The sequence below is a fragment of the Camellia sinensis genome, chromosome 4 (genome assembly GCF_055761805.1).
Source record: "Camellia sinensis isolate YWXY chromosome 4, ASM5576180v1, whole genome shotgun sequence".
NCBI classification, from domain to species: Eukaryota; Viridiplantae; Streptophyta; class Magnoliopsida; order Ericales; family Theaceae; genus Camellia; species Camellia sinensis.
Genome location: NC_138964.1, coordinates 194,999,065 through 195,013,041, shown reverse-complemented (window position 1 = coordinate 195,013,041; position 13,977 = coordinate 194,999,065). Strand labels below are relative to the sequence as shown.

At 45.2% G+C, this 13,977-nt stretch overlaps 1 protein-coding gene across 1 annotated transcript; it reads right to left on the bottom strand.

Moving 5' to 3' along the window:
* Nucleotides 1-12,985: 12,985 nt before the first annotated feature.
* Nucleotides 12,986-13,564, bottom strand: LOC145824337 (uncharacterized). The gene has a single exon (XM_082923980.1). The coding sequence runs from the start codon at nt 13,562-13,564 to the stop codon at nt 12,986-12,988; it is 579 nt and encodes a 192-aa protein (XP_082780106.1).
* Nucleotides 13,565-13,977: the final 413 nt, after the last annotated feature.

The following is a 13,977-nucleotide window of genomic DNA, read 5'->3' as shown; positions in this document are numbered from 1 at the left end:
AATGGCTTGATAAGCCTCAACCGAATCAGTTTCAAGAATCACTCGGCGATGCTTGTGCAACCAAGCAAGCTGTAACCGCTTCCAAATACCCCAAAGCTCAGCAACAAGTATGGAGGAGGAGCCAACCTGAGGTCTGAAATCATTAAGCCATTTACCTTGAGCGGAGCGAATGAGACCACCACAAGCGGCTTGCCCAGATCTCTTGGCCACAGCACCATCAACATTGATCTTTACCTAACCAGTCATAGGGCGTTGCCAAATAATATGTATGGAGGTCATGCTTGAGCCCCTGATTAGACTTTCCTTCAAGGCCTTGAATTCATGAGCTCTCGTCTTAACAAGTGCCACCGGTCGATAAGGTTCTGTAAAATTTGAGTCATGCACTTGTTGATTTCGCCAAAACCATAAAGAAGATATGGCAGCCATGAATAAAGAGGGCCAAGTTTCAGAGTGGGAGTTCCACGGGAGCAAGGATCCTCTAGAGTTTTTTTTTCCTAAAGTTTCATAGAGTGGTGTATTGTGTGGTTGAGATTTAATGACAAGTCACATCAATTTTTTAACATTAAATCTCAACCACACAATACACCACTTTAAGAAACTTTAGGAAAAAAACACTCTAGAGGATCCTTGGTGGTTCCACGGAGGAGTTCCCAAATTCAGATCTACCCACTGGGTTAAAGGTAATGAGAAAAATTCCATCTAATGAGAGGGAGGAATAATCTCTTGCCATATACGCCTATCTCGAGTACAATCACGCATAGCATGAAGCGTTGATTCATTATGGTGAAGACATAGAGAGCATGATGAATCTGGCACAAGTTGTCGCTGATGTTTTAAAGCATTAGTTAACAAACGATCACTACGGGCCAACCACGTGAAATATTTCCATCGATTAGGTCCTCGAGCCTTCCAAATTAATCTCCAATTATCCAACTCGGCTTCAACGTGTCCATCTTGCTGTCTAATGGCTAAATAGGCAGATTTAGTTGAGAATATACCATGAGTAGAATGTTTCCACACTAAGATGTCTGGATTATCAACTCCGGGCCGAATCACCACTGGTGAAAGAAGGGCCAAAATATCAGGGGAAAGCCAGTTGGAGAGCCTGGCCCAATCCCAGCTGCCGTCAACTCCCTAATAATCTACAACCTTTAAAACCAATTCATCATTAGAAGGAGGGGCTATAACATGATGAAGAAGAGGTACAGAGCCTAACCATAAATCCTTCCAGAAATTGATAAGTCTCCCATTGCCAACCCTCCATTGGGCCCATCTCTTACCACCGAGGTACCTTTAGAAATACTACGCCAAGTGGATGAAGAGGTGGAGGGAAAAGGATCCCACAACTGTTTACCCGAGGCTAAGTATTTGGAGCGGAGTGCTACAGCCCAAGGAGAAGACTCATGAATAGCCCGCCACCCTAACTTAGCTAATAAAGAAATATTGATATCCCTCATGTTATGTAAACCCAAACCCCCTGCGATTTTGGGCTTACACACCGTATCCCAAGCCACCAGAGACATGCGCTAATGATTTGGGTCCGCTCCCCAAAGAAAACGGCGATGACTTTTATCAATGGTAGCACAAACGGAGCTAGGAAGAAGCGTAGACTGCATGGCGTAGGTAGGAATAGAAGATGTTACTGATTGGATGAGGGTAGCACGGCCAGCCAAAGACAGCTGTCTGGCCTTCTAACCTGCTAATCGATCGTTGACTCGATCAATAATATACTTGTAAGTGTTCTTGGAGACCTGAGTATGAAGTAATGGAACACCCAAATATTTACCCAGATCAAGAGTAATAGGAATGCCACTTTCCGTGCTCAAAACATTACTGGTTTGGCGAGCAACACACGGGGAGAAGAAAACCTTAGACTTCTGAAAGTTGATGCGTTGGCCGGAGCTAGCACAGAAAACTTGCATGATGTCTTTCATCACAGAAACTTGATTGCTAGAAGCCTCACCAAATAAAAGCATGTTGTCCGCAAAAAAAAGATCGGAGAACCTGGGGCCCTGTTTAGAGATCCTAACTGGCTTCCATCTTTTCTGATTAACAGCTTCCTAGATACTGTGGCCCAATTTCTCGATATAGAAGAGGAAGAGGTAGGGGGAAAGAGGATCACCTTGTCTTAACCCTCTGGAGGGTTGGAAAAAAGAAGTTGAGATAGAGACATATGGATAAATAGGTATAAAGAGAGAGAGAATGAAAAGGAGAAGTAATAGTAACAAATAGATAGAGAGACACAAAGAAAAATTGAGAAACACACACACAGAGCGGGAGAACGAAAATGGGAGCTACAGGTTTCTTGAAGCTCTTAAAGGAGTAAGACTGTTTTTCTTGATTTCAATCTCTTTTCTTTTTTCTATTTTTTAATCTCTGGTTTGATTGATAATCTATGAATTATTTTTCTCTAATTTCATTGCTTGATTTTTAGTCCATTTGTTTTGCCTCCCGTAGATTGAAAGCAATGAAACCCAGTTTGTATCTGTGATTATATTTTTCAATGATTGTTCTTTTTATTTTTCTGAAATTTTGTGTCTTGGCCAGATTCTTTGTTTACTTGACTCAGATCTATTCTTTTTATTTCATGCATGTGTAAATCTTCAAGTTTATTAACTGAAATCACATAAACACACTCAATTTCACGATTTACTATTTATGTACCTATACAGTCTTGTGTTCATTGATGTGTGAAATCATTTAGTTTCAGGGATGTATCAATCTTTAAGTTTGGAAATCCAAAAAGGCATTACTCTTTTTCCATCTTGATTGCTATTTTAGATCTTTAACCTAATGTGTAGTCTTCGTTTTCAAGATCTCTCTCTTGATGGAGTAAAATTGTTTTTTCTTGATTTCAATCTTTTTTTTTTAATCTATGGTTTGATTCATAATCTGTGAACCATTTTTCGATGATTTCGTTGTTTGATTTTTAAATCATCCATTTGTTTTGCCTCTCGTAGATTGAAAGCAGTGAAACCCAATTTGTATTCGTGATTGTTCTTTCTATTTTTCTGAAATTTTGTGTCTTGGGTAGATTCCTTATTTACTTGACTCGGATCTTTCCTTTTTTTATTTCATGCATGTGTAAATCTTCAAGTTTATTAACTAAAAATCACATATATACACTCAACTTCACGATTTAGTATTTGTATAGGGAGTAAATATCCAATACTGCCCGTACTCCTCGCGTCCAAGCTTCACTTCGTTCCGATTAACTTGTGAACACAACGGTGGTGAGCTACCCGGCGGTGTGTTGCCCAAAAACCCCTCCGACGATCAAGTTAGCACACCTTTAAAGAGTGAGAGAGAAGAGAGAGGTTACAATGTGGTAGTTCAGTTTTTTTTCACCATGCCTTTGTATGGAGATGCAATCTTGTTTATATGGTTTTTGCGCGCACTTTAGCGCCCATTCCTCTCGAGACGCGTGGACCTGCTCCCCTCTCACATTTCCTCATGTGTCAGTGATAAAATAACTAAGCACCACCTAACAAAAACCGCTAATGTACGATTAGCGGAACCTCTTTTTCGCAATGCTGTGCAACCGCACAGCACTTCCAATCGGGCTACTATCAGCGCGACACCACGACCTGCCAATGCAACCGTTCCTCTTGACCGGTTTCCTTGATTACTTCCGACCGCGCAGTACTTCCACCAAGCTCCTAAATTCTGACAGCTCTCTTGCCTGGTCGGCCCAAACTTGGAATTCCTGTCTAACTCACTGAAGTGTGCTATCCCACCAGGCTAGCGGACTAAAGTCACTCAGGCTCAACCGGATCGGGATCCTTAACCCCAAGGTGCCCATTGATCACACGGACTTAGCTTGGCCCAACAAACTTGGCTCACTCAGCCCGGCCCAAACGAGTTCGGTCCAAAGTCAAATTAAGGAATCCCCCTCTCTATTGCCCCTTAATCCTGTCCGCGTCAGCGTGACCGGGATTACATTCTTCGGCCGAAATCACTAATCAGCTTGGTCGACATTTCAACGTCACTTCCTGTCTCTTCAATTCTAACAGTGGTCTTATCACAGCCACGTGTCTCTTGCCAATTGGCCTTGTTGAGCCAACCCAGCCATCGCACGCTGTCTCCTTTCAAATTTTGGCACCTCTTCTGCCTTCATATGCACATCGTATGCTCCTTCACTTTCTCCCTCTACTGCACATTCTCTTCCTCATACAACCCTGTGGTCCAAAGCTACAACGTAATCACACTCGCTTTCCGTATCCCTTGCCCACGTCAAAGCATTCTACTGGTGGATTTGGGCTCGCCATCGTTGCGTGGAAAGATTCCCCATCTCTGAATTGTTAAGTTCTTCTCATTCCCTCCGTGGTTCCTTCAATTCTTCACATTCTTAAGAATCATCTCACATAAGTGAGTCTAGGGCACGACGATTGTGGGGTTTTGGGCGTCAAATAAGGTTAGGCTAGGGCTCCTCTCCATTGTAATTGCAAAAACCACCTTTATAACTGTTCATCATCTTGTATGATGAACGTGCCAAAATCTGGGACTGGCCGAGCTCCAGGTCTTCGTTTGATCCCAAACCATAATAGAACCGAGCAAGTTACAAGTTTGTAAGACTTGGGTGGGAACCGAGCTAATAGAATGCTAGGCCGCTCGACCGGGCTAATATCTGGTCCGCTTGAGCAACCGAGCTGCTGTTGCACTTCCAGTGACCGAACTAAAGTGAAGCTCGTTTGCGCGACCGCGCTATCACTTACACTTGGCTTTTACTGCAGAGTCCTAGGAGACCAGACACCAACACCAGGGCTCTCAAAGGCCGAGCAGCCATCACTCGAAACTCTGCCAAACCAACACTGTCGTGCTGAAACTAGCCGGCTTCACATGGGGTGTTACCGCTTCCTTGTTAACATGCCGGGCACACTAGCCGCGTTCCGAGAGGAGTATGATGTCCCTGAAGATGTCCACCTTGAGCTCGTTGTAGAAGACACCACCCCTTGGGGCAGACTGGATCAATGCCCCTTCACCGTGCTGTCTATAGTCGAGGAGGTCTATGTTTCCTTGTTCAACCTTTGATGTGTGAGTTCTTGAGGCGTAACGGGCTAGCACCAACACAAGTTTCGACAAACACTTTCAGAATAATAAACAGGGTAGCCGAACTGAACCACCGGCTTGGCTTGAACCTAGGACTAGCTAAGATTTTGCGCCAATACAACCTCAGGCATACAACCGACAAGTTTATCTATTATTTGAAATAGTGATACTAGAGGCCTCGAATTTGCCTCGACAACAAATATTTTTTTTTTAAGGGTGGTTTATGTGTAGAAATGTGTCAAAAAATTAGACATTCCACACCAACTCATTGTATAAAATTATATGAAATTAACAAAATTTAACCAACAATCTAATTGATCAGTCAATTTTATCACTCAACCAGTCCAACCTAATTGACTGATCAGTTAAGTTGCTAGTTAAATTTTGTTAATTTCATATAATTTTGTATGATGAGTTAGTGCGGAATGTTTAGTTTTTTGGCACACCCCTACACATAACCACCTTTTAAAAAAAAAACCAAACCAATATAACCCAACAAATAAAATAAAATAAAATAAACCAACATAGCCCAGCAAATAGAAGAAAAAAAAAAAAACTCAGCCTATGTAGTTTGATAAGGTGAGTGAGATGGGTTAGACTTTATCAAACCATACAGACTGAGTAAGTGCGAGATGTTTAATACACATAACCACCCTTGCAAAAAAGAAAGGAAAAAAAAAAAGATAGAAAAAAAAATTAAAAAAAACCAAACACACAGCAAAAAAAAAAAAAAAAAAAAAAAGAATTTCGAGGCAATTTCGAGGCCTCAAGCATTAATCTATTTGCAAATTCAGTTGGGCAAGGAAAAGCTTTTAACCGGCACACTGGATAAAGATATGCACGATGATGACTTCTTTTGGGTGTCTGGGAATTACAAGACGGCTGATGTACCTGGCTGGTACATTAGCAAGAACTTCGGTTCGACATGTAAGCCGTGCTCACTGATCGGTCAATTTGCCTTCCTTTACTATTCTGTACTAAGCGCTCTTTTCCTTGCAGCTATCGAAGCCTTGCAAGCAAATTACTTCAACCCAAACGAGGTTGCCATCAGAGCCATGCTGCAGTATCGTCATCGAGATTGCCATGACCTTCTCGGTTACGTACCGAGCTAACGATACAAGGCTCCTCGCAGAAGTAGGGTTACAAACTTTCTGTGAGCACCATCCCCACTGCCTGATCCAACATTTCCAGACGTGCCCCTAATCTGGCTGATCGAGGAGGAGGAAATGACCAAACGAAGCCGAATCAAGAATCTCATCACCGCTCATCCACCGAGATACCAAGCATCCCCCCTCGTGCCTCTATTGCTAGTCAAACATCAGGGACCGTGATTGCACTGGCGTCGACCATTGCGACGCAAGCCAGCAAAGAAAGTCGCTGAGCGGGGAAAAGGCTCCGGTCTACCGATCCAATAGCCGAGCTCGTCGCCAAGTTGAGCACCGAGCAACCGACGGAGGGGTCTGAGCCAACGCCCTCATGGCAACCACAGTTGAAGCACTAGGGTAAGAAGATCCCAGCCACCGCGTCAGTCAAGGGCGATAAAGAACACCTCTTGGCTTTTGATCTGACAAAAGCATTACTTCTGCCGAGCGACATAATCGGCAGCGACCACGTGCCCGACACCCGCCTCGTGAAGTCCACGGTTAAATCCATGACCAAGGTAAGAATTTTGTGAATTAGTTCAAATTTGTTCAAGTGTGTTCACGGTTAATTCTCTTATTTGAACTCTAATACGTTCTCTTATAGGCTATCTAGAAACAGCACCTCGTGATGGATCGGATTCATAAACTCCGGCAAAAGGTAACTGATGCAACCAATCAAGTCAAACATTTGGAGACCGAGCTGGGGAGGTCCAAGGCCTCGCTGGAGATGGCCAACACGGACAACACCAAATTGCTCAGCCAACTTGGATCCGCCGAGAAGGAAAAAGACGCTCTCCGGGCCGAGATGGAAGTGTTAAAGCAAGCTAGGAAAGATGAAGTAGATGCGGCGAACAATCAGGGCTTCAAGGAGGCCGAAGAGAGCTATACCAAACAAGACGAGGCCACCAAGGACATATTCTTTAAGTTCGGTTGGAAGGCTGCCTGTGAATAGCTTGGCCAAGTATCTGGAACTGAGGTGTTCACCTCTCCCCCTGCTACCTTCTTGCCAGCCTACATGGTGCCGTACGCAAACGAAGTCTTCAATGCGCTGCAAGAGGATGCTGAGCAAGAGGTCGGGTACGATGACGAGGATGATGCCGAGGAAGAGGGCCGCCCAAAGGAGACTGGCCAGGAGGAGACCGGCCAGGAGGAGACCAGCGTCAGAGAAATTCCCTCCACAGTTGATCTGGAGGCTGCTGCGAAGGGGGCCAGGGACGACTTCGCCGATCTCTCCCCCTTAGTTTAGTCAAGAGTTCTTCACCTTTTTTTTTTTTTTTTTTGGGGAGTATGTAACCGAGCTACCTACCCTTCCTTTTGTACTAAAATTCTCAATTAATGCAAAGTTGTTCACATTTCACTCACATTCTTGTAATGTATGTTGCATTTCATTTTGCTACGATGCCACACGTGCCCGGCATGTTACCCACGGATTGAACCGAGGAAGTTATCTTGGTCTTAAAGGACTGGAACCAAACATCCACTCCTCATTGACTTCTAATTAAGCAAAATCGTCTCGGCTAAGATCCAAGAGTTGAATAATTTGTTAACTTCTTCGGCCGAGCAAAAATTATTTTAGCTAAGGACTTGGTGCTGGGCCAATCATCCGCCCTAACGGCCGAGCAAAATCATCTCGGTTGAAATCACTGAATTTGAACAAATCGTCAACTCCATTGAGCGAACAAAAACTCTTCGGCTAAATCCTAGAGTAGCACAAAACATCAATTCTTTTAGCCGAGATAAAATATCTTGGCTAGAATCCTAGAGTTGATCAAATCATCAACTCAATTAGCCGGGATAAAGCATCTCGGCTAAAACCACAGAGTTGAACAAATCATCACTCTTTTAGCCGGGGTAAACCATCTCGGCTAAAACCTCAGAGTTGAACAAATCATCAACTCTTTTAGTCGGGGTAAAGCATCTCGGCTATAAGTTGAACAAATCATCAACTCTTTTAGCCGGGGTAAAACATCTCGGCTAAAACCATAGAGTTGAACAAATCATTAACTCTTTTAGTCGGGGTAAAACATCTTGGCTAAAACCACAAAGTTGAACAAATCATCAACTCTTTTAGCCGGGGTAAAACATCTCAGCTAAAACCACAGAGTTGAACAAATCATCAATTCTTTCAGTCAGGATAAAACATCTTGGCTATAAGTTGAACAAATCATTAACTCTTTTAGCCGGGGTAAAGCATCTCGGCTAAAACCATACAGTTGAACAAATCATCAACTCTTTTAGCTGGGATAAAACATCTCGGCTTTAGAGGCGGTTGCCCCTCGTTCACTACATTACTTCAAACACAACAAGCTTACTATGCAAAAATAATTCATTTCTATTACATTGGCAAATGGAGTATTACATTGGTAAATAAAGGGGAAACTTGTTCCTTTACAAAAAATTGCACACAATAGACAAAGACTAAAAATAGTACAGCTTGAGATTGGCTGCATTCCATGGTCGGGATACACTTTTGCCATCTAAGTCCTCTAGGTGGTATGCCCCCCCTGCCCGCCAGACCGATTATCCTGTAAGTCCTTCCCAGTTTGCCCTTAGCTTTCCTTCGCCCGTCACCAGTGTGTTTCCCATCACCTTCCTTAAAACTCAACCCCTACTTTAAATGGCCTGGGGTGCACTGTTTTGTTGTACTTTTTGGACAATTCCTGTTGATATGCGGCCACGTGGATTAACGTCTTTTCTCAGCGTTCGTCAGCTAGGTCCAATTCCAGGGTGATGGTGTTAGAGTTCAGTTCGGGCTCAAAATTTTCTTTGTAGATGGTGGGCATGCCGATCTCTAATGGGATAACTGCCTCCATGTCATATGCCAAGACAAAATGAGTCTCCCAGGTCGAGCGTCTCGGAGTTGTCTGATATGCCCAGAGGACACTAGGAAGTTCCTCGGCCCACTTGCCTTTGGCTTTTTCTAGCCTTTTATTCAATCCATCTAGAATGGTCTTTTTAGATGCTTCAGCTTGGCCGTTGGGCTGAGGGTAGGCCGGGGTGGAATTGTAGAATTCTATCTTCAATTCCTCATAAAATCCTCTAAACAACTGTCCATCAAATTGGGTGCCATTATGAGAAATCAAAGCTTTGGGGACGCCAAACCGCGTAATCACGTTCTGCCAAACAAACCTCTTGATATCCTTTTCTTTGATAGTCGCTAAGGGCTCGGCTTCAACCCACTTGGTGAAGTAATCTGCCGCCGCAATGAAGAACTTCCGGTTGCCCAGCGCTGTTGGGAGTGGTCACACTATGTCCAGCCCTTACATTACGAAAAGCCAAGGACTTGTAAGGGAGAGAAGTTCTCTGGCTGGTTAGTGAATTTGGTGGGCGAACCTTTGGCATTTTTTGTATTTTCTAACATATTTTTGTGTATCTGCTTGCATGCATGGCCACCAGTATCCTTGCAAAATAGCGCGGTACGCTAAAGATCTCCCCCCGATGTGACTTCCGCACATGCCTTCGTGGATCTCGTAAAGGAAAGCTTCCATGCTGTTTAGATGAACACACTTGAGGTATGGACCCATGAATGACTTCTTATATAAAGAACCAGATGGAGAGAGCCAAAACGACTCTGACTTCACCCGGGCTTTGTGTGCTTCCTTTTTGTCGATAGGCAGGGTCCGTTCTTTAAGGAAAATGATGATATGGTCCATCCAAGAGGGACCAAGCTCGGCGCATAATACTTCCGTCTGCTCCGAGTCCTCAATGTTGGGTCTTAGAAGGAACTCAATTAGGAGAGGGCTGGGAGTTGATCTGTTGAACATGGAAGCTAGGCCGGCCAACTCATCTGCTCGGCCATTATCTTCATGGCCAATTTGTTAGACCCTTATTGCTTGGAATTCTTGATATGTTCTCTCACTAGAGCTTGGTATTTGGCCATTTTGTCATCTTTGGCTTTGCACTCTCTAGACACTTGGTTTACAATGAGTTGGTAGTCGCTGTAGACCATCAGCTCGGATGCGTGCAATTGAAGCGCGCTTTTAAGTCCGGCCAGCAGTGCTTCATACTCAGCCTCGTTGTTTGACATTGGGAATCCGAGCGTGATAGAGTGTTTGATGGTTAGTCCATCTGGCGAGATCAAAAACATGTCCAGCCCGGCGTCGTGCCAATTTGGGGCACCATCTACAAAAAGTTTTCACATTTAGCCAATGAAAAGTTTCTAGCATTTTGAGGGATCCTGGGATGCTTGAAGGTTGAGGTGATCACGGTCGCTCGGCTGCTCGGCTATTTTAGCGACAAGCTCGTCACTGACGATTACAGCAGACGTGTCTTCATCCCCCCTCGGCGATACGGCGCCGGATCCAACAAGTTGACCTATTATTCCCAAATCCGACGTCATATTGTCGGGTTGAAGTACACCTCCGACTGATGGATTTGTGGACAGGAGTTTCACGTCACCAACATCACTCTGTTGTGCAATTTCCGTCGCGCTTACCTTCTTCACCCCGGCTACCGCGGTAAGATCCATCGGGCATACCGGGTGAATTCCAGGTGAGAATTTAGCAACAAAGTCAACCAATGCTTGGACTTTGATGGCGGTTCAGGGTTAAAACTCGACGTTGAATTGCCCAAATTCGACTGCCCACTTCAGAATTCGGCTAGAGAAATCCGTCCGCTCAAATAAGGCTTTCAAAGGGAATTCGATCAATACCACGATTGTGTGAACATGAAAGTAGTGCGCCAATTTCCTGGAGGCCGTCATTAGCGTCAAAGCAAGTTTTTCCAGTAGCAAGTACCTCAACTTTACTGGTAACAAGGTTTTGCTCATGTAAAAGATTGGGAGATGTTGGATACCTTTTGCCCGGACGACCACCGCACTAACTGCATGTTAAGAAACAGCCAAATAAAGGTAGAGTTCTTCGCCGTGCTTGGGTGTCAACAAGAGTGGGGCGAAAGACAAATATGTCTTTAGCTCGGCCAAGGCCCTGTCACATTCTTCGTCCCATGAAAACTTGGACTTCAAAGCTCGAAAGAAAGGTCTGCAACGATATGATGAACAGCTTATGAACCGGTTAAGCGCGGCTTCCATACCGACAAGATGTTGTACGTCCTTTACCGAGTTGGGCTGCTTCAATTCTTGTATGGCTCTGATTTGTGAGGGGCCTGTCCCGATGCCTCGGTTGGTGACTAGGAAGCCCAGGAATTTCCCTGACCCACGCTGAAGGCGTACTTTGACGCATTCAGGCGTAGCTTGTGTTGTTTAAGAACGGCGAGCATCTCAGCTAGGTTGGTCAAGTGGTCCTCCTGATGTTTTCTTTTGACCACCATGTCGTCGATGTAAGCCTCCATCGTGCGGCCAAATAGAGGGACGAACATCTTGGCCACCATCCTCTGGAAAGTCGCCTCAGCATTTTTCAAACCAAATGGCATGACTCTATAGCAGAACAATCCCCTCGGCGTCGTGAAAGAGGTTATCTTGCGATCGAGTTCGTGCATGGCGATTTGGGGATAACCACGATAGGCATCTAAGAAACTGAGCCGGTTGTGTCTGGCTGTAAGATCCACCAGCTGGTCGATTCTGGGCAAAGGAAAACTGTCTTTAGGGCAAGTTCGATTGACCGTCTTGTAATCAACGCAAACTCGCCATTTTCTATTCTTTTTGGGTACCACGACCATGTTTGAAACCCACCGAGGGTAGTGCACTTCCTAGATTGCCCTAGCTTCCAGCAGGTTTTTGACTTCCTCTGCAACTACCTCGGCGGCTAATCTCCTCGTTCTTTGACTGACAGGACGTGCGTCCGGGAAGACATTCAGTTGGTGGCAAATAAAGCTTGGATCAATGCCAAGCATGTCGTATGGTGTTCATGCAAATACTTCAATATTCGCCACCAAGAACTCCACCATCTTCGTCATTTCTTGGACGGTCAGGCTAGATCCCACCAAAAAGAACTTGTCAGGATTCTCTGTGTTGATCCGCGCCTCCACCAAATCTTCAACAGCCTTTTCCTCGACCCTAGTGCCCACATCATCTAGGACACTTTGATCTTCTGGGCCTTCTATTATTTGCACGAAGCCTTTGGCTGCTCGGCTCCCATTCACTACCATGAAATACTGCTTAGCCATGACTTGATCACCCCAAATCTCCTCAACTTTCCCTGTGGCCGAGGGAAACCTCATAACCTGGTGGTAGGTCGATGCCACCGCTTGCATGGCATGAAGCCATCCCTTACCTAGGATCAGATTGTATGTGGACGACACCTTCAACACCCAGACCTCCACCTGCTTGACCACGGGTCCGGCTTTGACCGGTAGGATTATCTTTCCTATTGGCCACTCCGGTTGTGAGTTAAAATCGACTAGTGGCGAAGTTGCCAGAGCCAAGTCTGTATCTCTGAGTTTGAGCTACTTGAAGGCATCGTAGAACATGATCTCGACCGAGCTGCCTTGGTCGATCAAAATGCGCTTAACATCAAAGTCCCTAACGCGAAGGGTTACCATCAAAGCATCATTATGCATTGTTTGAATGCACTCAAGATCCCTGCTTGAGAAGCTAAGCACATTTTTCTCCTCGATCTTGCCTCTTTTGACCATGGGCTGGGCTGACAGAACTTCCCTCATATGTTCCACTTTTTTGATCATCTCTCGGAGCTCGCATACCCGCGCTGGCTCAACTATACCGTGGATCACATTGACCACTACATGGGGAGGCGTTTCTAGACATCTAAACCACTTAGCTCAGCCGGAGCATGGTGTGCGGCCCTGATGCCCCCGTCGATGTAACGGTCCAAGTAACTGGCGGCGACCAACTCCTCCAAGTGTTGCTTCAGGGGCAGACAGTCCTCCGTCCGGTGCCCTCACTCCTTATGAAATGTGCAGCGGTACCGCGGATTGAAGCCCTTCTGCGCATCGCCTAACTTAGCCAGAAATCGGACGTAAATCTCGTTGCAGATTTCACTAAATATGCGGTAAATTTGGATCTTAAAAACTGTGGTGATGCCCATTCGAGCGTTCAACTTTTTGTTTGCCTCTGCCGCGTCATCACGGGGATAATCTGTTTGGTCATTACGGTGACCTTTACGCTGATTTCTATAATCCGGACCACGGTTTGATTCCCTTACGCGGTCATTTGGATAGTTTGTCTCTTGTCCGATCGTGTGGACTTTTTCGGCCACTCTTTTGTCGGTTGCCACCAGATTAGCCTTCGCGGTGGCTGCATTCGCATCATCCTCTACTCGAATGTGCTCGTTGATGCGTTGCATCAACAGCTCCATGGAAGTTGGTTGGTTCATTGTGAACGAATCCCTCAGTCTATGTCCGACCTGGAGACCGCGCTTGTATTGGTTGATTGCTAGGTTGGTCTGGCAATCAAGGATCTCGTTGAAAGTTTCCCAGTATCTGGCGTTATATTCTTTGAGGGAGTCGCTTGGTTCCATCTTGACACTTAGGAGGTGGTCAACTTCCTTTGCCGTTTTAGTGTTGGTTTTGAATCAAGTCACGAATGCTTCTGCCAACTGCTGCCACCTTTCGATGCTTTCCTTCAGAAGCCTCTCCAACCACTTCAAGCCCAACTCGCCCAAACTCAACGGGAAAATAAGGCACATGAGCGCATCATTACGCCTGTATCTAGCCATAACCTGCTGAAAGTGGCTTACGTGCATGTACGGATTGGTTTTTTCATCATAAAGCATAAATTTGGGCTAGTGAAATCACGCTGGAAGCGATGTGGTCTCTATCTCAAGGGAGAAGGGGGTGGCGCTCAGCCTTGCCAAATTTTTGTCCAAAGAGACAGGTACGACTGAACTGGATGGTGACATTACGACTTCTTCACTGGTGCAACCTCTATAGG

Bases quoted from the DNA above. Each gene is read 5' to 3' on its own strand.
- LOC145824337 (XM_082923980.1), bottom strand. From the start codon at position 13,564: ATGGAACCAAGCGACTCCCTCAAAGAATATAACGCCAGATACTGGGAA.